Source organism: Camelina sativa, chromosome 11 (genome assembly GCF_030686135.1).
Source record: "Camelina sativa cultivar CO46 ecotype springtype chromosome 11, ASM3068613v1".
Lineage (NCBI taxonomy): Eukaryota > Viridiplantae > Streptophyta > Magnoliopsida > Brassicales > Brassicaceae > Camelina > Camelina sativa.
Genome location: NC_141890.1, coordinates 1,909,911 through 1,929,415, shown reverse-complemented (window position 1 = coordinate 1,929,415; position 19,505 = coordinate 1,909,911). Strand labels below are relative to the sequence as shown.

At 36.8% G+C, this 19,505-nt stretch overlaps 5 protein-coding genes, 1 non-coding gene and 1 pseudogene across 11 annotated transcripts; 2 read left to right on the top strand and 5 right to left on the bottom strand.

Moving 5' to 3' along the window:
- The first annotated feature begins 599 nt into the window (after positions 1-599).
- Positions 600-3,286, top strand: LOC104727546 (uncharacterized). 6 transcript variants are annotated; one of them, XM_087475911.1, is made up of 5 exons: positions 600-894; positions 1,225-1,453; positions 2,000-2,145; positions 2,237-2,503; positions 2,623-3,286. In XM_087475911.1, exons 4-5 carry the CDS (start codon positions 2,498-2,500, stop codon positions 3,154-3,156), a joined length of 540 nt encoding a protein of 179 aa, XP_087332037.1. In that variant the 5' UTR covers positions 600-894; positions 1,225-1,453; positions 2,000-2,145; positions 2,237-2,497; the 3' UTR covers positions 3,157-3,286. The 6 variants fall into 6 exon arrangements, with proteins under 6 accessions (XP_087332037.1, XP_087332033.1, XP_087332036.1 ...); XM_087475910.1 differs by having other exon boundaries at positions 665-894; positions 1,881-2,145; XM_087475907.1 differs by having other exon boundaries at positions 1,225-2,145.
- LOC104721116 (agamous-like MADS-box protein AGL62 pseudogene) lies at positions 3,174-3,836 on the bottom strand (annotated as a pseudogene).
- A 675-nt stretch (positions 3,837-4,511) lies between these two features.
- LOC104721115 (uncharacterized) lies at positions 4,512-6,307 on the top strand. Its single transcript, XM_010439027.3, has 2 exons — positions 4,512-4,819; positions 5,069-6,307. Exons 1-2 carry the CDS (start codon positions 4,617-4,619, stop codon positions 6,123-6,125), a joined length of 1,260 nt encoding a protein of 419 aa, XP_010437329.2. The 5' UTR covers positions 4,512-4,616; the 3' UTR covers positions 6,126-6,307.
- LOC104721114 (uncharacterized) lies at positions 6,262-8,619 on the bottom strand. Its single transcript, XM_010439026.3, has 4 exons — positions 7,854-8,619; positions 6,838-6,927; positions 6,628-6,695; positions 6,262-6,525 (listed from the first exon to the last, which is right to left on the bottom strand). Exons 1-4 carry the CDS (start codon positions 8,502-8,504, stop codon positions 6,399-6,401), a joined length of 936 nt encoding a protein of 311 aa, XP_010437328.2. The 5' UTR covers positions 8,505-8,619; the 3' UTR covers positions 6,262-6,398.
- Positions 8,620-10,059: 1,440 nt separating this feature from the next.
- LOC104721112 (GATA transcription factor 19-like) lies at positions 10,060-11,386 on the bottom strand. The gene is made up of 2 exons (XM_010439025.3): positions 10,920-11,386; positions 10,060-10,696 (listed from the first exon to the last, which is right to left on the bottom strand). The coding sequence occupies exons 1-2, from the start codon at positions 11,205-11,207 to the stop codon at positions 10,346-10,348; spliced, it is 639 nt and encodes a 212-aa protein (XP_010437327.1). The 5' UTR covers positions 11,208-11,386; the 3' UTR covers positions 10,060-10,345.
- Positions 11,387-14,258: 2,872 nt separating this feature from the next.
- Positions 14,259-19,393, bottom strand: LOC104721111 (vacuolar sorting protein 39). The gene is made up of 12 exons (XM_010439024.3): positions 18,631-19,393; positions 18,309-18,520; positions 17,981-18,112; positions 17,754-17,897; positions 17,404-17,516; positions 16,862-17,294; positions 16,414-16,743; positions 15,987-16,208; positions 15,657-15,899; positions 14,969-15,424; positions 14,783-14,881; positions 14,259-14,594 (listed from the first exon to the last, which is right to left on the bottom strand). Exons 1-12 carry the CDS (start codon positions 19,043-19,045, stop codon positions 14,394-14,396), a joined length of 3,000 nt encoding a protein of 999 aa, XP_010437326.2. The 5' UTR covers positions 19,046-19,393; the 3' UTR covers positions 14,259-14,393.
- TRNAI-UAU (transfer RNA isoleucine (anticodon UAU)) lies at positions 19,387-19,460 on the bottom strand. The gene has a single exon. It is a non-coding gene; the product is annotated as a tRNA-Ile (tRNA).
- Between the last annotated feature and the right edge of the window lie 45 nt (positions 19,461-19,505).

Genomic DNA, 19,505 nt, shown 5'->3' with positions numbered 1-19,505 from the left:
ATTGCGTTGTTAACCAAAAATTAAGGAAAAAATCAAGGTAAAAATCAAAGCAAAAATAAATTGAACTAAAATATTATTTATTATCAATACTCAATACGTAATTGGTTTTGCAACAATAATGAGGGAGAACTGCTAAAATTACCGATGGGAACCTAACCGGAATCGCAAAAACACCGGGAGAGGAGGCCATCTGAGAGATATTGACTATGAAGCAATAACTGATCACGAACGGAACCGCCGGTGAAAAACACATGTGGAAAGACATCTTTTTGATTCTTCCACTAATCTCTGAATCAATTCTGAAGAGAGAGAAAGATATTGAAATACTTAAAAAATATGTCAGATTGTGTTTGTTCATCTTTTCCGAATAAAGTTCATTAAAATCTAAAATGACACTAAATCAAATGGACATCGAATAACCGAGTTTTTTTATGTATTCTAAAATCCATCAAATAAATACATAATCTAATAACACCAAATTTTAATGGACTTTTTTAAATACTTAATTGAATAAGACTTCATTTCAAAATACATTAGATTCCTTTAAAATACACGGTTGAATAACACCCTAAAAGAAGGAATCGCTCACCATAGATTTTGTTTAAGATTTGAAGATCCGGACAAAATCTTTCAACTTAAACCGCAGACCCGACCCGAGAACGGTGACGTAATTTGATCAAGGCGAGACCTTTAGGATCGAAGAACCTGAACCCAATTGAGATTTTGAAGAACAATAACAGAGACGAAGCCACACCAATAATAAATTTTGAGAATCCATAGAGATTAAAAAGAGAAGACCTCTTGGTAAGAGTAGCAATTCCGCTCATCCTCTGCATAAAGTTGAGCAAAAATCATGATGCGATCACGGGGAGACAAGAAATCGGCGGTGAACCGGTGGGTCGCGAAACTGAGAGAGAGAGAGAGAGAGAGAGAGAGAGAGAGAGAGAGAGCATAGTCGACATAAATGAGGCAAAGTAAAAAAAAAAAAATTATTTTTCTCCCCAGCCAATCAGGAGTTGAAACAACCTTGATCATTAGAGTTTTTTGAGTTTTATAAATTAGGGGATTTGAGTCGAGACTAGGGATTATCAATCGATTTGTTTCAGTTTAAAGTAGAGATCTTTCTGGAGGAATATTATGAGTAGAAATTATGGTTTTTTTTTTTTTTTTTTGGAGTTTAAATTAGGGTTTATGATTTGTTTCTTCTTTTGTGATTGTTGTTAGATTGGAGAACACAAGTCCAGTTATCTCTACACTGATGGGATTAATGAGAAGGGTAAAAAAAGCAATTAAACTGGTGAAGGAGCAAGGCCTGAGATTTACACTGAGGAACATGAGAAGCAGCTTCTTGGGAATACAGAACAAAGTTGAACTTGTTTTGTTGATGGCTATGACAGGATGGGAAACGGATTTTTATGATCCGTTTTAAGGGTAAGACTTGTCACTAATTCAGGTAAAGAACAAACACCCCCATTTCTGGTATTACAAGTTGCAAATACTGTGAAACGTGGTTTGCTCAATTGTTGAGAATTGAGTTCTTGATTAAATCTGCAACAAAGACAAAGTAGAAAGTTGTGTTGTGACTTAGTCATTTGTTTGGTTAAAGCCTAGCTAAGAGAGTTGTTGTAATAGTAGTGTGGCTTGTGTAAGAAAGCAAACTTATGATGTGTAAGGGTTAGTAACTAGGAGTATGGTCTAATGTGTAAGAGTCATGATGGTCTTAAGTATGGGAACATGTGGGAGGTGCAACTAGTAGAAGTAGTATAAGTATGATGTGTGTGTTGTAAGAAAGTATTCTAGAGATCCGAAAATAAAATGTAATCTCTTTGTGTTATCTCTCTAAGTTCTCTAACTTTCTTGTTATTCAATGAACAAAACAGAGTGTCCAAAACAGAGATAGAGAGATGAGAGAAACTGATCTTACAAGTGAGAGTAAGATCCTGAAATGTCAACATCAATGCTTTACTATCTGTGTTCTATGTGTGCGCGTTACATGCAGAAAACGATGGGACATCGTACACAGTGCAGTGAGTTAAACATGGAGAATGCAGACTGGTCCTGCCCTGTTTGTCGCGGGATTTGTAACTGCAGTTTTTGTCGGAATAATTAAAGGATGGGGTTCCAACTGTCCCAATTTGCAGAAGGGTAGATTGTTTTCTTTCAATTGCTCTTTTGTATTATCTTTGAATAGATTCAAAAGCTTAAGATTTCTTTCTTTATTGGGGTTGTTTTCCAGATAGCTGCACTTGGCTACATGTTTTTAGCACATCATCTGGTTCAAAGCAAACTGTCACAAACAAACAAGGCTATGACGTTCGTCGGTGGATGAGAGGCTGTCACAGGCTTGTTCAGTGGTGGCGAGAGTGAAGTGTAGGTTGGTTCGTGCGAGACGTTTTGCGCATTTGAGCATTGGCTTCGGTTTCCTTCAGATTTTTGATTGGGCTAAGAAATCAAACAAAGGTTTACTTCTTTTCATTGATGAAGCCGATGCTTTTCTATGCGAGTAAGATCTCCCTCTTTAAGTTTCTAGTATATGAGTGGTCGTTTGAGCTGCATTTTGTCAGTGTTTTAGATTTCTGACTGTAAAATAACAGAAAGATTGCAACTTTTTCTCTTTGCAAGCGTAACAGCACTTACATGAGTGAGGCTCAACGTAGTGCTCTGAACGCTTTGCTCTTCCGAACTGGTGATCAATCTTGGGACATTGTTCTTGTCTTAGCTACAAACAGACCTGGAGATCTCGATAGTGCGGTTACAGATAGGATTGATGAAGTCATTGAGTTCCCACTTCCAGGGGAAGAAGAACGTTTCAAGCTTCTCAATCTCTATGTCAACAAATATCTAAAGAATAGTGACAGCGACAAAGACACAAAACACATATGGAGTCATTTGTTTAAGAAGCTGTCACAGAAGATTACCGTTAACGCAGACTTAACTGATCAAGTGATATCTGAGGCTGCAAAGAAGACGGAAGGATTCTCTGGCCGTGAGATTGCAAAGCTTGTGGCTGGAGTACAAGCTGGAGTATACGGACGAAAGGATTGTGTTTTGGATTCACAGCTTTTTGAAGAGATTGTTGCGTATAAAGTTGAACAACATCACCAAAGGCATAGGCTTTCTTCTGAACGTTTTCAACCATTACTCTTTTCTTCCTAGTCCATTTGCATCTTTGATTATCCCATGTAATTCTGATGAAAAACATTTAATTGAGGATAGTGAGACATGTCACTTACCAACTTCTTCCTTATATCTTGAAGAGCACCAATCAGATCGTCAGTTTCGGTTAGGTCGAGTTCTTTCACATCTTTTTCATACCAGCAGATTCTTCTTTGTTCTCTGGATTGTTTCACCATGTCCAATGTCATTCTATTATGTTCCGCCTTTTTCTGTTTGGCCAGCACCTGCAACGATGAAAATCATCTAATTTTGTGAAATAAAAAAAGAGATATATATGGTTTATGCGCATATGAATATTTAAAATAATAAAAAATATAATTATGTTTTACATGAGCGAGCATCTCCTTGAGATATTGGACATTTCTATCCGGACGAGATTCAACAAGCTGGTTGTTGTTTGGTTGGTGGGGAATGAGAGAATTGTCGGTAAAATTTGTAAAACGATAGATTAGTTCTCTAACACCAGGATGTCCGAAAGAAAACACTTTCCCAGAGGGAGAGAATACAATCATCAAAATCTCTGCACCACACAATGTGCAAAGCTCACTGACTTTCTTGAAAAGACCAAACCTTCTTTTCGAGAAAGTCACTTGAAGGTTCTTCTCATTTTTCATTTTTTTCATCTCTATTTTCTGACCACCTTTGTTACTTTTCACCATTTTCTCAAAAGCTTTAGATAAGCAAAAGACAAAATTGATGATATTTAAGAGTAGAACAACTTCTTTTTATTTATACATGCCTATATTACATATAGAACCATTTATCATTATAAGCCATTCTAAGTACTATTTTCCTACCAACTCTTATTTTTATCAAAATTGATTTTTTCTATTTGAAAAATATTTCATACTTATCTCTAAAATTTCTTAAGGATAAACATTTATGGTAATCTAAATGCAATATCATTGTATTAGTTTGACAAATGTATAGATTAACTCCTCCATCAAAAACACAATAAATTATTTATGAGCTGTTGTGTACCTATTCTATATATTGGGGAGATATTTTATTAATTAGAGCTATCTTTTTTACAGCTAATACAAGTAATCTATAAACAAAAAAGAATATTATCTATTTTTGAGACATTGCCACATCATATTCAAATTTTAATTCAAGAAAACACGAATCTTCATTGAAAACAGCTTTTAAGTAAGTATTGAAACTGCCTCTACGTGGCTATGACCGGGTCGGGTCGGGAAGACACTAACCCTGCAACTGCAAGCCCTAACCAGGAATCAACACGTGGCAAATAAGTCAGACATTACTTCCCACCGCTTTAACCGCCACGTTAACATCGAATAACCCACGTGTCTATAGTTAACCGCTTATCTAGTGAAAGAAAGGGATCACACCTGATAACTATAAACTTTCTCCATAGAGATTGGAACCAGAATACAAAACACAAACTATCACAAATCGAAAATTAAAGAAAATTGGGAATGATGGCGAAAAGAAGTGTCATGATGATGATGATGCTTATGATGTTGGTGATGCCGATGTGGCCGAATGAATGCTATGGATGGGGAACAGAGACGGCAGATGATATGGTTAGAAGCGAAGCAGAGCATGCTGATAACGCAGCCGAGACCGCTCATGACAAAACTGCTTCTTGGACTGGTTGGGTTTCAGACAAAATCTCCACGTAAGAGTAATCTTTTGTTTACGCGTGATCATACTTTTATTTTGGATCTGTGTTTGTTTCTTTATATAGAACCATATATAGTTAATCTCTTTAGTCTTTGATAATAATTATAAAAAAACTTTTCTAAATTATGAATCGTAGTTTTGAGTTTTGTTTTTACAGAATGATTCTTTTATTTATGTGCACGCTTCATTTGCATTTCGAACATTTAAGTGATTTAATATTTTTTTTTATTTTTGGGTTGAACAGAGGATTGGGAAGCAAGAAAGACGAGGCAGAAGAAGCGGCTGAATCTGCGAAGAACTATGCTTATGACAAGGCTGAATCCGCATATGACAATGCGGCCGGTTACGCCAAGGACTTTGCAGCAGACAGAGCCGGATCTGCTTACGATAGTGCTCAAAATGCGAAACATTATGCTTATGATAAGGCTGGTGATGCAAAGGATATGGCCTATAATAAGACCGGTGAAGCTAAAGACATGGCTTACAACAAGGCCGGTCAAACTAAAGACATGGCTTTCGACAATGCAGGTCAAGCCAAAGACATGGTCTATGACAAGCCGGGTCAAGCTAAGGGCATAGCCTACGACAAGGTGGGATCAGCCTACGACAAAGCCGGTCAAGCGAAAGACATGGCCTATGACAAGGCCGGTCAAGCCAAGGATAAGGTTTTTGAGAAGGCGGGATCAGCCTACGACATTGCTGGTCAAGCCAAAGACAGGGCCTATGACAAAACCGGTCATGCCAAAGATAAGGCATATGACACGGCGGAATCAGCCTACGAAATGGCCGGTCAAGCAAAAGACATGGCCTACGACAAGGCTAGTAAAGCTAAGGACATGACTACCGACAAAGCGAGATCAACTTATGACAAGGCGGAACAAGCTAAGGACATGGCCTACGACAAAGCACGATTAGCCTCTGAAAAGGCTGGTCAAGCCAAGGACGTTGCCTATGACAAAGCCGAAGATGCGATTAGGATGGCTACCGATAAGAGTGGTGAAGCTAAAGATAATGCTGATGAATCATACGAAAGATTCAAAGAAGGGTCTAAGAATGCCAAAGATATGGCATCAGATAAAGCTCAAGATGTTAGAAACAAAACAGCGGACGCATACGGATCAAGGAGCGAAGCAGACGAAAGATTCGAGGATGCCTTGCGTAAGGTTGGGGAAAGGTATGGTGCAGCTAAGGATTCAATGTCAGAGAAGACAAAAGAAGCTTATGAGAGTGCAAAGGAGAAGGCTTCTGATGCTACTGGAGAGTACGGTACATATGTGAGAGACCGTAGTGCCGAGCTGTAGAACCGGAGAAGTTATATTTACGTCTAGGGTAAAAGTTAAAAGTATGATTTTAGATATCTAATCTTCGTTTGTGAAATAAATTTTCTTATATATATGTGTAATATATGTATATGTAAGAATGATGGAGTTACTTGTATTAGTTTCTAAAGCAGATTCTGAATTAAACTTGAGATGTTTCTTAATCTGGATATAAAGAAACGCTTATTCAATCTCGATACAAATGATCCATATATATATCAATATCAAATATAATTTAATTTACTGAAGAGATTATTAATCGTCATAGTGAATGGATGCGAGAAACTTTTTGAGACGCCTGTTGTAAACACAAGGTCTTTCCAAATGAACCAGATGGCCTGCCTTCTTTATACTCTCTATTGATGCCTTCTCACCTAGTTGTCTGAAAAATCAACGATGATCAAAATTAGGAAAAAAAAAAAAAAAAAAAAAAAGCCTTTCAGATGGCAAGTAATTGTAAAGTTTTTAAGATCTTCAAACTCACTCTTTCATGTTTTTAGCCAATTCAAGGTCAAAGATTTGATCACTTTCACCCCACAAGAAATGTATTTTCTGCATGCAGACATGGAATGTTATTATATAGTGTAAATGATAATTGCACATATATTATGATAATAAGATTGATAGAATTGTTTGAATGTAAATGTGATAGACAATAATAATCTTTCGGATGTGGATATTTTCTCATACGTACCCGTGGGAAAAGAGGGATTTTCGCGTCCTTGTTGCTGACCACAACAGCCTCTAACAGTTCAGCTCTTTCTTTCCTGTTGTTGAACATTATCTACCAAGTACCAATCCAGTAAAACAGAATTTAGAACCAGAACATAATAAATACTTCTTTATTCAACAAAAGTCTTAAAATGAATAAATTATAATAGAAATCTAGTTAATAAATCCTTGGTAGACAAATAAAATACTGCTACCAAATATAAATACGAGATATAGTTGAGAGTAGTTGAACAAATTATAGCTAACCTAACCACATATTCTGTATAATAAAATATTTTATATATTACCTGCCATACATGTAGATTTATGTATAATCTATTTTTTGGTCACTGCTTCTAGATAATGTTTGGCGAATGAATTAGAATAAACAGAATGCTAAAGTTCGAACTTATTTTCAAATGATGAAGAATATATAAGGAAAATAAATATATTATATATATAAAGAACGTGAAAAATTAAGTAATTCTGATTTTTTTTTTTTTAAAACAAACTGTGTTTCTAAAGACATAGTAAGCATTAGTTTATATTAAAAGTTTAAAGATATCAGAAAATAGTAGTTTTATATTAAAAGTTTGAGAATCCAATTTATATCCCACTAACACTATATTTTTATTTGAAAAGAATTAACGAAAGCATACAGTATCTATGAATTATAATGGATCTGAATAAAATTAGCAGCATTAATCCATGAATATAAATTTGTGTAGGCGCCAAAAGAGATTTGAAACTTGAAAGAAAGAGGCAAATAAACTTCGCGAGTGCCACCTAACTCTCACAATCAGTCTTTCTTGGCAACGTGATCCATATGATATACCTTGTGAGTTGCGACTCTAAATATATTTTTCATAATGGAAAAAAAAACTACAAAATGCAATTATTTGTTAACGGAACATCAAGTTAATGCAATTCCCTATCATCTACTATTTAAAGAAAATAAATAATCGAATTAAATTTGGGCAGTAGTAAATAATTAATTACCTCGATGTAGTCTTTGAACAATCGATTAGGGAACCACAAGGGTTTATGCACAGCAATGGTAAAGAGAGCCTTAAGTCCCTTAACCGAAGTCGGTAACAAGAGTTCCGTGGAAGAACTAAACCCTAACCGGTTCAAGCTTGACTCATTAATGGTGTCGGTCATTGTGGGAATCGAACCAGACACAACGATTGCTCTAACCATGTCCGGGTAAGCCTCAGCGATCTTAAAAGCCACCATGCCTCCGTAGCTGAACCCTACGGGAACAAACTCATCCACGCCGAGGATACGAAGCCCCTTAACCAAACAGTCGGCTTGAAACGCCGGAGACCGGTCCGGGTTGTCGGAGTAGGATCCACCGAAAAAGAGGAGGTCCGGTATGTAAACCGAGTATTTCTTGGATAGTGCACCGACTTGGAACTGCCACGTCACGATCCCTTCGCCGGCGAAACCATGGATTAACAAGACGGCAGGCTTTTTCCGTTTCTCCGGTTTGGTTGGTTTTCCCGTACCGGATTTCTTCTTTAGGGTTTCCTTAGGGACCCAAAAGTTTATCTTCGTCCCTGGTTCGATCTCTAGACTGTAAGGAACGACGCCGGCTATTTTCATCAAACCGTATAACAATGGTTTTTGTACCTCAACAAAGTTCACCATCTTGAAACTATGTTTGTGTTGGTCTTTTTTTTGTTTTTAAGAGGTTTGAAGGGAAGATCAAATGGGAAGTAACATTATATAACTTATAGACTTGGCACTTGGATTTGAATTTATTAAAATGTGTTTGGTGTTGGGTTGTTATATATCTTTGTCTGTTGTTTTCTTTTGTTTTTGATTTTTTTTTTTAAAAAAAAATTGGTTTCCCCACCTTGTAGAAGAACACACTAATTTAGAAACTAAAAGTGTCATATTATCAAAATGTATGTGTAACATCCATTAGACTTCCTTATATGATATTGACTGATTATTAAGACCGAAATCACTAGATTACCCATCATTTGTCTTTGCTTTTCAGTATACATGGTTGAATACAAATTTTAATTTTTTTGGTTATCATATCTATTTAGTAGTTAAAAACTGTTATTGGGATATATATATATATATATATATATATATATATATATATATATATGATGTATATTTGCTTTAAGCCGCCGCCTTTGCGGAAAAAAAAACAAAAATTTGAGAGAAGAAAAGAGAGTAAAAAATGTCTTAAAACTTGTTTTTCAGTGAATGACCTATACAAAAGTTTGTTGGATCTAATTACAGTTGGGGAGAAAGCCGGTGGATGACCTACACATCCTACTTCTGTTGGTACTCTTACAGTTTCTTAAATAAATCTTTGCGTAGCAGATAAGTAATAGTAATATATGTATATTAGTTTGTTCTTGGTAACATTGAGTTTAGTAGATATATAAATCTGGCGCCTGGCAGTGGTCTATTCTATTTTTCAAAAAGTCGTTCAAAGTTTGGAATTTCATTTGACTTTAGATCGGATTTAAATCAACTGGGCTTTGGCCCAAATCATAAATTATATTTGTGCAAAATAGTAGTAAGCAAAGGTTTTTTTTTTCCTTTTTTTCCTTTTTTTTTTTTTTTGCTAAGGTTATGAGTGTAAAAAAAAACACTTTATAAACTTCGATTAAGTTTCAGGAAACATCTTGGCATCAAATTTGATTTCAAATCCGATTTTTCTACCGTTTAAATAAGTCATGAAGAATCAAATAAAATTAAAACGATTTTTAAGACAGTAACCAATGAAAAAGATAAATATTCTTCACATGCAGTTGGTAGCAACAGCGTTCAGCAGAGAGCAGCACACGAAGACCCGTTTGATGGTCAAATTTCCAAGACAATTTGGTCATAACACGACAAACATTCCATCTTGTCCACCCTGCAGATACTCTTTTTTGGCTGAATTAGTATTTGTTTTGTTTCTCATTTGAGAATTCGGTTCTATTTTAATTATTTCAGTTCGGAAAAAATTGTGAAACATTCATTTCGAATATATTACAAAACCTCGCAAACTAGAGGTTTAAGGGAAACATTTGTGAAGATAGTATCTAAATCCCAAAACATTCACATTCTCAGTATAAAAGCTAAAAATGCCAAAAAAAAAAAAAAAGGAAGAAGAGAATTAATGGAATAGAATATGTATTCTTGATATTGTATAATATCACTGAATCATGGTCAAAGTAGGACACACGTATGAAAAGGTTATAAAGTAAGTCATGTATCATCAGTTCATTACCCGAGAGAACATTTAAAAAGTCATGTAAGGAAAGCACATACACAAGTAGCTTCATGCGAAGTTTAATTATAAGAACAAAAACAAAAACACTTACACATTGACCCAAAAAAAAAAAAGACATTCAATATATATATAAAAGAAAGTAAAATAAAGAATTTAACCAAGGCTTAATAGTACTTTTCTTTTTTTCGTTAAAAGGTATCCAAGGCAAAGATGAGGGGGGCAAATCTATGTATGCAATGATCACTCATCACATCGTAAAATCGTGGACAAGGCTGGTCCGGTCGGCGACGTTAAGCCTCCAAGACAAGAACGGGTCGGAAGTGACGTCATGAGCAACGTCGCTGACGTCACCAACGAATGTGTATTCGTTATTCGCCGGCGAGTAATTATAAGGCGTGTTTTGCTGATGCTGGTGTACCCAAGGCGACGATGAAGCATATTGATCACGATTGATAAAATTATAATGATTTGCACCCGCTTGACGATCCGAAGTTGGAACTCCAGCCGCCGTTGATCCTCCGCCGGTGGTCGAGTTTCCGACGGTCGATGCCCGTCTCTCTTCTTTCTTGAATCGGATTCCACACGCGTTACACAATGACTGACCAAATTAGAAATCATACAAAGTTATTATCCATATATTTTTTAGTGTTATATATGAGAGTAATCACTATTGGTTTACAAGGAGTCATTTTAAATGATTACTGAGCTTAAAAGCTACAAGTTTAAATTTTGATTGACTTTTGGGGTAATAAAAGGAAAGTTAGACTAGAGTATTTGGTTTGATATAAAGACTGATGTAGTAGAGGTTACATGTTATCTACCTTAGGACCTCTTGGACCGTTTCTCCAAAGAGGAGTAGAAGTGGTGTCGCAGTTGGCGCAACGGCGAGAGAGGAGGTTATTACCGCCGCCTCCACCGCCTTTCTTGGCGCCGTTCAAGAAGTCCCAGCCTAAGGCGTCGGAGGTATGTGAAGAGAATCTACATCCATCGTCATCGTTGCAGAGGCGAGTGGAGGGAGTTCCAAGCGAGAGAGTGCAGTCAACAGAAGCATAAGGAGAAGAGTGATGAGCGACGTCGTTTTCAGAGGAGAAGAAGATTGAGAAACCCATCACTACACGTAGATATGTGATCTTGGAAACCCTAGAAAGTTGATATTATATATATATATATAGAGAGAGAGAGAGCCAGCGAGAAGTGTGTGTTGCGTTTGGTGGTTTATGAGATGAAGAAGTTGTAAGGAAACGGTGAAAGAAGAGTCAGCCAAAACAAAGAGAGAGTCCACGTTGCTGTTATGAAATGAAGACAAGACGTATTTATAGAGAATATGGGAACTTGACAAAAGAGGAAATTTTTTGGTCCCGGTCTTATGTATGTATGGTTGAATTCATTATTCTTCTGTTCTTTAGATTTACATGTGATTGCTCCTTTAATTTGTCTTAAAAGATGTTGCAATGAATATTTTAAATATGTTTTGGGTCTTTGTTCAGTTCTAGGATAATTAACTTCATTGAAGTTTCACCATTTCCATTTCTTTTTGTATTGGTGATCCACATAATAACACACGACTAATTACTTTCAAGAATTTTCTAAAAAAATTACCAAATAATTTTCGAAACCATGATTTTAGTTTTACTCTAAATGAATAACAGAAATAAAATAGATTAATATGTATAACTTCTAGTTAGTTAAGGTCCTTTTTATGTTTGATAATCCTATCATTTTTTAAGCGATTTTGCCATAATATTAATATAAATATTTTAAAAAGACAGACCACAGCTATAGTAAAACGTTTCACCTAGCAGATTATACTGACGAATATTGGTTTTATTAGGCAAATTCATTGAATACATTTGTTAACGTGGAGGAAGTTTTACTATACCACCACCCCCAAGTGACCAGTCTTGTTTCATAGCTAAGCAAACTACAGTGTTTTTGATGTGCTTGTTTCATAGCTAAGCAAACTACAGTGTTTTTGATGTGCACTTCAATGGAGTAATATTTTAAATGGTAAAGTAAGTAAATAAAAATGATAAGTACACCTTCAGTTAAAGCAGCAGCAGAGAGGGGAAGGTAGTCAAAAAAGAGGCACGTGACTGGAAATGTCACGGTCTTCCAAGGAACTGGTCTCTCTCTCTCTCTCTCTCTCTCTCTCTCTCTCTCTCCGATCACGATCATCTCGAAACCCTCTTTCTCTTTCCGAATCTCTCAGTCCCCTTCTTTCACACGTCATCGCTTTGCTTCACTAGTTTGACGTGTCCTACTCTCATCTATGCATGAGGAGCCTATTCACTTGATTTGTATGTGTAAAAAGCCTTGAATGTTGATACGATATAATGGCCAATGCATGAGAGATCGTAATCGCCAAGATCGGTGCTTTTAAGGAGTTAAGGAATCAAACTAGCCAATGTTCAAGTTAGAAGTGGAATAAAAAGGAATAAAGGTAAATGTGACCCAAGTGAGATACTTTGCAATGATTTTAAAGCAATTACATATTGTGTTCTTTCTTTAGCTTGATGAGAGAGAGAGAGAGAGAGATTATATATTTCTATTGATTAGTCAAAGAAGCAAACTCCAACTCAAATTTAAATTATATAAAATAAAAAGGGTACAAAGAGAATGAACCCATCAAATGAGTACACTCTGTAGCTCTAAGCTCATCTTGACTTTATCCCTTATCCTCCTCTTTCCCTTCTATCTGTTATTTTTGATTCAAATAACGAAGTTACGTTATTCTCCAATAACATATATATATATATTTTCATCCAGCACCAAGTATATATGGTTTTGCATCAATAATAAATTTAAATTAGATCGACCGAACCAATTTCAGTTAAAGCAAATGATTTAAGTATGGGTTAGGTCAAAATGTGTTACGTTTGTTAAACTATGTTTAATTTATAAGCTTTGAATTAAAAATCAATTAATATTAAATAATTGTAAGTTTTATGTTTGTCATATAAAAATATTTGAGATACATTATCTTATTTACGGTGTACATTTTTCAACATAATTAAGTGTTGTCGAAACACTAATATTCCAGAACAAACATACTGAGGTTAATGTATATCAATAATAAAACACAGTTAAGATATATCAATACAATAATAATCTTGCTGGAGGACGACGTCGTGTGCCGCCAAACACGAATGGACAAAATACGTAAAACAGGAAAGAGTATATATGATGAATATATAAAGATTAAAAGAACACCAAGAAGAGACCCAGAGAGAGAGGGAACAAAGAGAATCGGATCGGTCTTGAGATTGGTTAATTTTTGGTTCAATTGAGATACGACCACCGCTTTCCCAAAATATGCCTCTCTCTCTCTTTCTTCTGCTCTTTGCTTCGTAGAACACGAGATCTAACGATTACCCCAAGACACTAAGTGTTCGACTTTGTAATTTCACATTACAAGTCATGTCTCTTCACTCACGTGACTTCTAATCTTATTCTAGTCTACCCCGCATTTGCATCTATTTATTACTAAGTACGGTACATTTCTTGCTCTATATAAAATCATGGTGCATGGATGGCATGCATGACAAAAACCAATGTGCTATATAACCTGTTTAAACTTTTAATTACCGATTTAGCATAGGTAACGTCAGCTCGTTTTAGCCATACCGCATCTAACAAGTAACAACTTAAAAATAAGAAAGGAAAACAGAAAAATATATATATATATATATATATGAAAAAGAAAAGAACAATTCTAGACCTCAAAAGCAACAAGATCAGTACTCCCTTCGTTGCATTGCAAAGCCCATAGTTACTCCATTCTTCTTCTTTGGTTCTCTCATTCCCCGACGTATCGAACGAGACAGCGTGTTTTACACCCATTCAAGCCCATAACGTAACGAACTATCGCCTTATACAGGCACGGCCCAATTCACGTTTCCCGGTCCATCACGTCAAAACATTTTTTTTAAAGTTAATTTAAATAAAGTATAATTGTTAACTAATAAATTTATATATTCAATGAAAATCAAATTTTTTGAGTTTAAAACATTTTGTCCTAGCTTGTTTTATATTGAAACAACAACAATACCAAGTCCCAATTACACAAAATCTCTTATATAAACTAACTCAGGAAACAGATTTTACAACAAGAGCCAAACTGGTTTCCTCAAGACCATCATTGTCAACCAATAAAGAAAAAATACCACAAAAATATTAACTCCAGCTCTCTATAAACAGACACACAACGAAAAGAGCTTTTTCTTTAACTGCACTTTGGAGTTTTGTAAAAAGAATTAAGATGCTTTAAACCTGTCCTTGTTACAGTAATGATGAGGTCATCGTCTTCTTCCATGTGATGTCTTTGAAACAGCTTTCATACCTTGAGAATCTCTGAAGCAGACAAAGTGAACTAACGTTTTCCCGTTGGGGTAAACAGCAAAGACGCTTGTTCCTATCTTTTTGTTGCACAATGAGCACATGCTATCGCTTGTTACTTGCGCTACTCCTTTCCTATGTTTGTACAGTTCTTCTTTCACCTATTTATTTCACATTTATTTGCTTCGTTACAAATGACATCAAGCCTAAGGGTTTCTTTTTATGCTAGGTGCCAGTAGTTTATAGTAAGCATATGTGGTTTCAGTTGACTTATTCCAAATAAGATTTGATCGAGAAAGATATGTGTTTATGCATGTGATTACTTTGGCTTCCAGAAACACAAACATACCTGTAAGTTTTCACTCTGCCTCAAACTCTTGATGACTGAATAGTTCCTGTGTGCTTCACTTGAGTTTCTTAGAAGGGGTGCAAGAAACGGAAGCAGGTTCTGTAGGGAATTGGATAAAGAATTGGGTAAGCTTGAATAAGATGCTAGTAACTAGTTACGGGACAAGTCAGATTCAAAACATTTTACCTGGAGCTTCGTTTCTCTAGGTAGAAGCTTGAGGGCTTGTGCACCGTTGATCCTTTCCCACCTTTGGCTCAACAGATCAAGAACTTCAGAAATCATAACGGTGGAGTCTCCTTCTTCCATGGGTTCTTCGGCATCAACATCGCTTCTTCCACTGTCAGTGCTGCTACTGAGACCAAATCGCGTATCCTCAGCACCTTCTATTGCAACAATTTTCTTGGATCGACCTCCTTTAACCTTTGAAGACAAAACAGAGTCCATCATCTTCGTGGTGTCTGAACTTTCGAATGATCCTAGAGCTACAATCCGTTTTGCAAAGTCCTTTGCGCTTTTCTTTGGGTTTAGGTATATTTGCAGCACTGTGAGGTAGATATTGCTTGACGGTTTTCCAGATGGTAGATAAGTAACGGACTCATATATACGATCACAGTAAGCCAACGCCAGATCAGGTGCATGAAGCTATAAGGGAAAATAAAAACCAATGAGTTAAGCCACAAGAAACACTCCATAGAATCCACGGATATATCTATACAATGATATATCTACAAGACGCATTTGCATATCAAAGTGTTTTTAAAGCCAACATGTAGAAGATTAATTTGTTCAAGGAAATCACTAAATCAGTGATATTTGGTATTGGAGGAATAGCGGCTGCTCAGATACCGGTGAGTGAACATAGATTGATTGGTACCTTATGAACATAGATCGACAAAGCAAGCTCATGTTGATTCATTTTTCCCAATATAACTGCCCGCTCTTCATAGAGAGCATCACGTGGAAGACGCTTCAACAAAGGCTGTGGACTGTACCCAGAGATGCTCTCTAACGCAGACAATAGTTTTTTCCTTTCCGGAGGATGATCCTTCTCATCCCATTGCTGCTGCGCACTTTTTGCAGCATACAAGTCAAGCACCTCCGAAAGATAGATTTGTACCTGTAACGTTATCCAAAATGGTTACTGCCAACAATATGTAACGTAATCTCAATGAAATATGCTTCCCATAAAGTGATATTTCCTCACCATCTCGTTTTGGAGATTTCCAGAAACTGCGGTTTCATTCATTGCCATCATGAGTTCTAAATATCTGCCCTGCATACTTGGAGCATGCTGCTTCAGATACGAATTGACAAGGTCAGCCGAGATATTTCCAGACAAAAACAAGTCGATGGTTTGAGTTGGACAGCTATCAAGGACAAGCATAGAGTACTCCAAGACAAGCATAGGATCAGTCCTGCAGAGAGGCTGCAGAGAGAAATTCACCAACAGACAATTAGCATCTCACAGCTGCTTCTTAAAATACTCAAGTTTAAAATGCGAATGTAGACTAAGTTATCTTCAATCGGTTCTATTGTTCTAATATCCCACGTGGTGAACAAATTTTAGTTTTCTATGACCATTTAGAATCTAATGATAGACGAGACCAAAGGTTAGCACCGAGAAAACCTGCCTTGAGATATTCAATGATCAACTCAGAACTAAATATCTGTGTAGCTTCAGTTTGTGACTGGTTTGATTTGGACTCCTCCGACAGCTGATTAAGAAGCTTAAGGGCTTCATGGTGCATCAAATTACTCTTGAACAATTCTAATAGTGCCGGATAACTTTTACTTTTCATGAGAATCTCCTCACAAATTTTAACGTCACAGTAGTTGACACCCTTTAATAACTCTATCGCAGCTCCAGACTGGCCAGTGTGTAGAAGTGCTTGGAGAAGAGCTGTATCAAGGATCGCAGCCATCTCCCTGGCACCTGAGTTGAGCGGGATCGTACCACGTCCCTGCAGAAAAAAGATGTTAAACCCTCAACAAAATTACTATCAAACATCCAAATCAAGGAAAACTGTTTTCAAGGAAGCAGTCATCAATTAGCTATTAGGGAAGATAAATCATATGCACCTTGCTGGACTTCTTAGACTTAGATGAATCATATGCCCCATATGTTTTACCAACAGCATCTGAAATGACCTCTTCTGTTCCTTCGGAAGTGGCCTTCTCGATAATAGCCGGCCTCCTCTTCTGCAAGTACTTTATAAGAGCCATCAAAGTGTTGTGACTCATTTTCTTAGATTCAAGGGCTTCATTGTCCTCAGATTCCAAAAAATACCGCGGAGATGAAGACTCCATATCATCTGAAATACCGGATGAACCTCTTGACAGATATGCTTCATCACCAGAAATGTCCATCTTCTCTGGTTGAGGAATAATAGTTGTTTGAGGAAGAATGATGGATGGATACATGGAAAGTACATGTGTGATATCTACTTGAGATGCAAGGAAGTGTTCCATGGCTTCCTCATAGCTTCCGTTCTCAAAAAGATAATGAGCAAATCTGTATAATGATAATGTGTTGAATATGAACATAAGGATTCCCACAGAACTGCACATTATGATTAATGGGTAACTATTAGAGGTAGAGAAGGGCTTCTAGCTTAAAAAACCTTGTATGAATTGAACTCTCTTTCGCAGCTCGTAGGCTTGACTCCTCAGACGGGAGTAATTTGCATAGAGCTAAGGCTTCCTCAAAGTTTCCCGAAGCTGTTAATTGCACAATCTGCGATGAAACTCAACCTTCTCAAAATATTTCAAAAGCATCTACTAGAGTTAAAGCAAAGTCCCATTACTTTAACACACGGAAAAAAACACACGAGCACTGAAATAGTTGTCCACTGTCCAACCGATATATGAGGTAAAATATAAAAAATTCTCATATATTTTCTTGTAACAAATTCTCATATTCATCCATGAGCAGAGGAAGAAACATTAATATTCTCAGAGCTAAAGTGAATACCTGGGCACCAATAGAGACAGGGAAGAGAACATGTACAGAATTATCCAAACCAACAATCACAGCATTGTTGCTCTTGACGAGGCGACGAATGTTTTGAAGAACAATTGTTTGTATTAAAGGATATGGACTTCGAAGCAAGCGAATCTATCAAAACAAAAGCCAAAAGGCATAAGAGCAAACAATAAGAGAAGCAAACTGGAATATCGCAAGGCAGTCACTCTATATACCTCAACTCGACGAGGCAACAAGGCTATCGCATACGGGTTTTGAATAACAATAGCCGTTGGGGCCTCTGACCAGCAAAGTCTCTCTGTTTGAAGGAGCTTTCCATTTTGATCAACAAAAACTCCAATGTTCTCCTACAAGTACCAAAAGAAACTAATAAAGAAGACACTCCAAAACAATCTGAAATCCACGAAGAGACCAAAGTGACAATACTGGGGCCAAGAAGAATATCACACAAAACAACTAACAGATGTTAAAACAATGTTGCCCACGAAACACATTCAAAAAACTTAATACAGAGTCCGTAAGAAAACCAAGCCAAACACATACCTTGCCCAAAATAAGTTCACCAGAAGGTAGAGATGTCACAAGAGGAGGAGCAACCCTACCAGAAGGAAACACCTCAGAGAGTGTCCCATTGGCAGTGTTAAGTATCACATACTCTTTTTTAATGCCTAAACAGATGTTTTCTCCGGTCCAAGAAATGGACTTGACAGTATCAGGAACTCCATAGTCCCTCACTTCTACAAATCCCCCTCCTCCTGAACAATACCACCAATCAACAGAAACAACACTCTTCATCAAAATCCAACCCAAATGTGGTAAGACTCATGATTCAAAATTGAGTAGACAAAATCTCAAGAGATTTTACCATCGTGCTTGTAAACACAGACCCTCTTTTGCCTAGAGAAACACAAGTACCCACGCCGATCATCCCAAGAATAAGCATTAGCACCTTTAGCTTTAGTAATCACAGCAACAGTCTCCAAATTAGGAAGTCTATGAAACGCGATTGACTCAGAGAGAGACAAAAGCAACTCTCTCGAAGCCAATACCTCCATCGCCACAATCGGTTTCTTAGAGAATCCAGATACGGTCGTCTCGAGCACGTAAGTCTCTTGATGCAGCTCCGACGGATCGGAAGCGGAAGATTCCGGCGGAGAGTAAATGCGGAGGGAACCGTCATAGCATCCGGCGAAGAGCTTAGAGCCGTAGGATTCAACAGCATCGATCCTAGCGGGACAATCTTTGAGAAGCTGAAACGAATCATAAGCGTTGTGAACCATTCCGTCGAGCTTTTGAAAATTTCTGGGTTCTTCTTATTCTTCTTCTGGGTTAATCACCAAGGATTCATGGAGTTCAAATCCAATCAGAACAAGACAAATTGGGGGAAAATCTGGAGAATGATGGGTAGGATGAGTAACCCTAAGTCCAATGATTACAAAGAAACGATTTTTATTACGAAAGTTTCATCCTTTTCGATTTCTGAGCTTTGAATTCTTACTTGGAGCAGAGACAAGATATGATTTTTTTACAATCGAACGTGCGTTTGATTTAGGAAATTTTGAAAAGGAAAAAACAAAAAAAAAAAATCGCAAAATAATATAATTTAAATTGATTAGCCAAATGGTCCCGGCGGGGCTCGAACCCGCGACCTTCGGCTCATAAGACCAACGCTCTAACCAACTGAGCTACGGGACCGTTTATGTTTATTAATATCCATAACTATATTTATTTATTATTTAT

Coding starts and splice junctions, on each gene's coding strand:
- LOC104721115 (XM_010439027.3), top strand. CDS start 4,617: ATGATGGCGAAAAGAAGTGTCATGATGATGATGATGCTTATGATGTTG. Junction 4,820..5,068: donor GTTTCAGACAAAATCTCCAC/GTAAGAGTAATC, acceptor TGGGTTGAACAG/AGGATTGGGAAGCAAGAAAG.
- LOC104721114 (XM_010439026.3), bottom strand. CDS start 8,504: ATGGTGAACTTTGTTGAGGTACAAAAACCATTGTTATACGGTTTGATG. Junction 6,928..7,853: donor TGTTCAAAGACTACATCGAG/GTAATTAATTAT, acceptor GGTACTTGGTAG/ATAATGTTCAACAACAGGAA. Junction 6,526..6,627: donor TTGGCTAAAAACATGAAAGA/GTGAGTTTGAAG, acceptor TTGATTTTTCAG/ACAACTAGGTGAGAAGGCAT.
- LOC104721112 (XM_010439025.3), bottom strand. CDS start 11,207: ATGGGTTTCTCAATCTTCTTCTCCTCTGAAAACGACGTCGCTCATCAC. Junction 10,697..10,919: donor ACGGTCCAAGAGGTCCTAAG/GTAGATAACATG, acceptor TAATTTGGTCAG/TCATTGTGTAACGCGTGTGG.
- LOC104721111 (XM_010439024.3), bottom strand. CDS start 19,045: ATGGTTCACAACGCTTATGATTCGTTTCAGCTTCTCAAAGATTGTCCC. Junction 17,517..17,753: donor CTGTCTCTATTGGTGCCCAG/GTATTCACTTTA, acceptor GTTTCATCGCAG/ATTGTGCAATTAACAGCTTC. Junction 14,882..14,968: donor CTAGAGAAACGAAGCTCCAG/GTAAAATGTTTT, acceptor AATTCCCTACAG/AACCTGCTTCCGTTTCTTGC.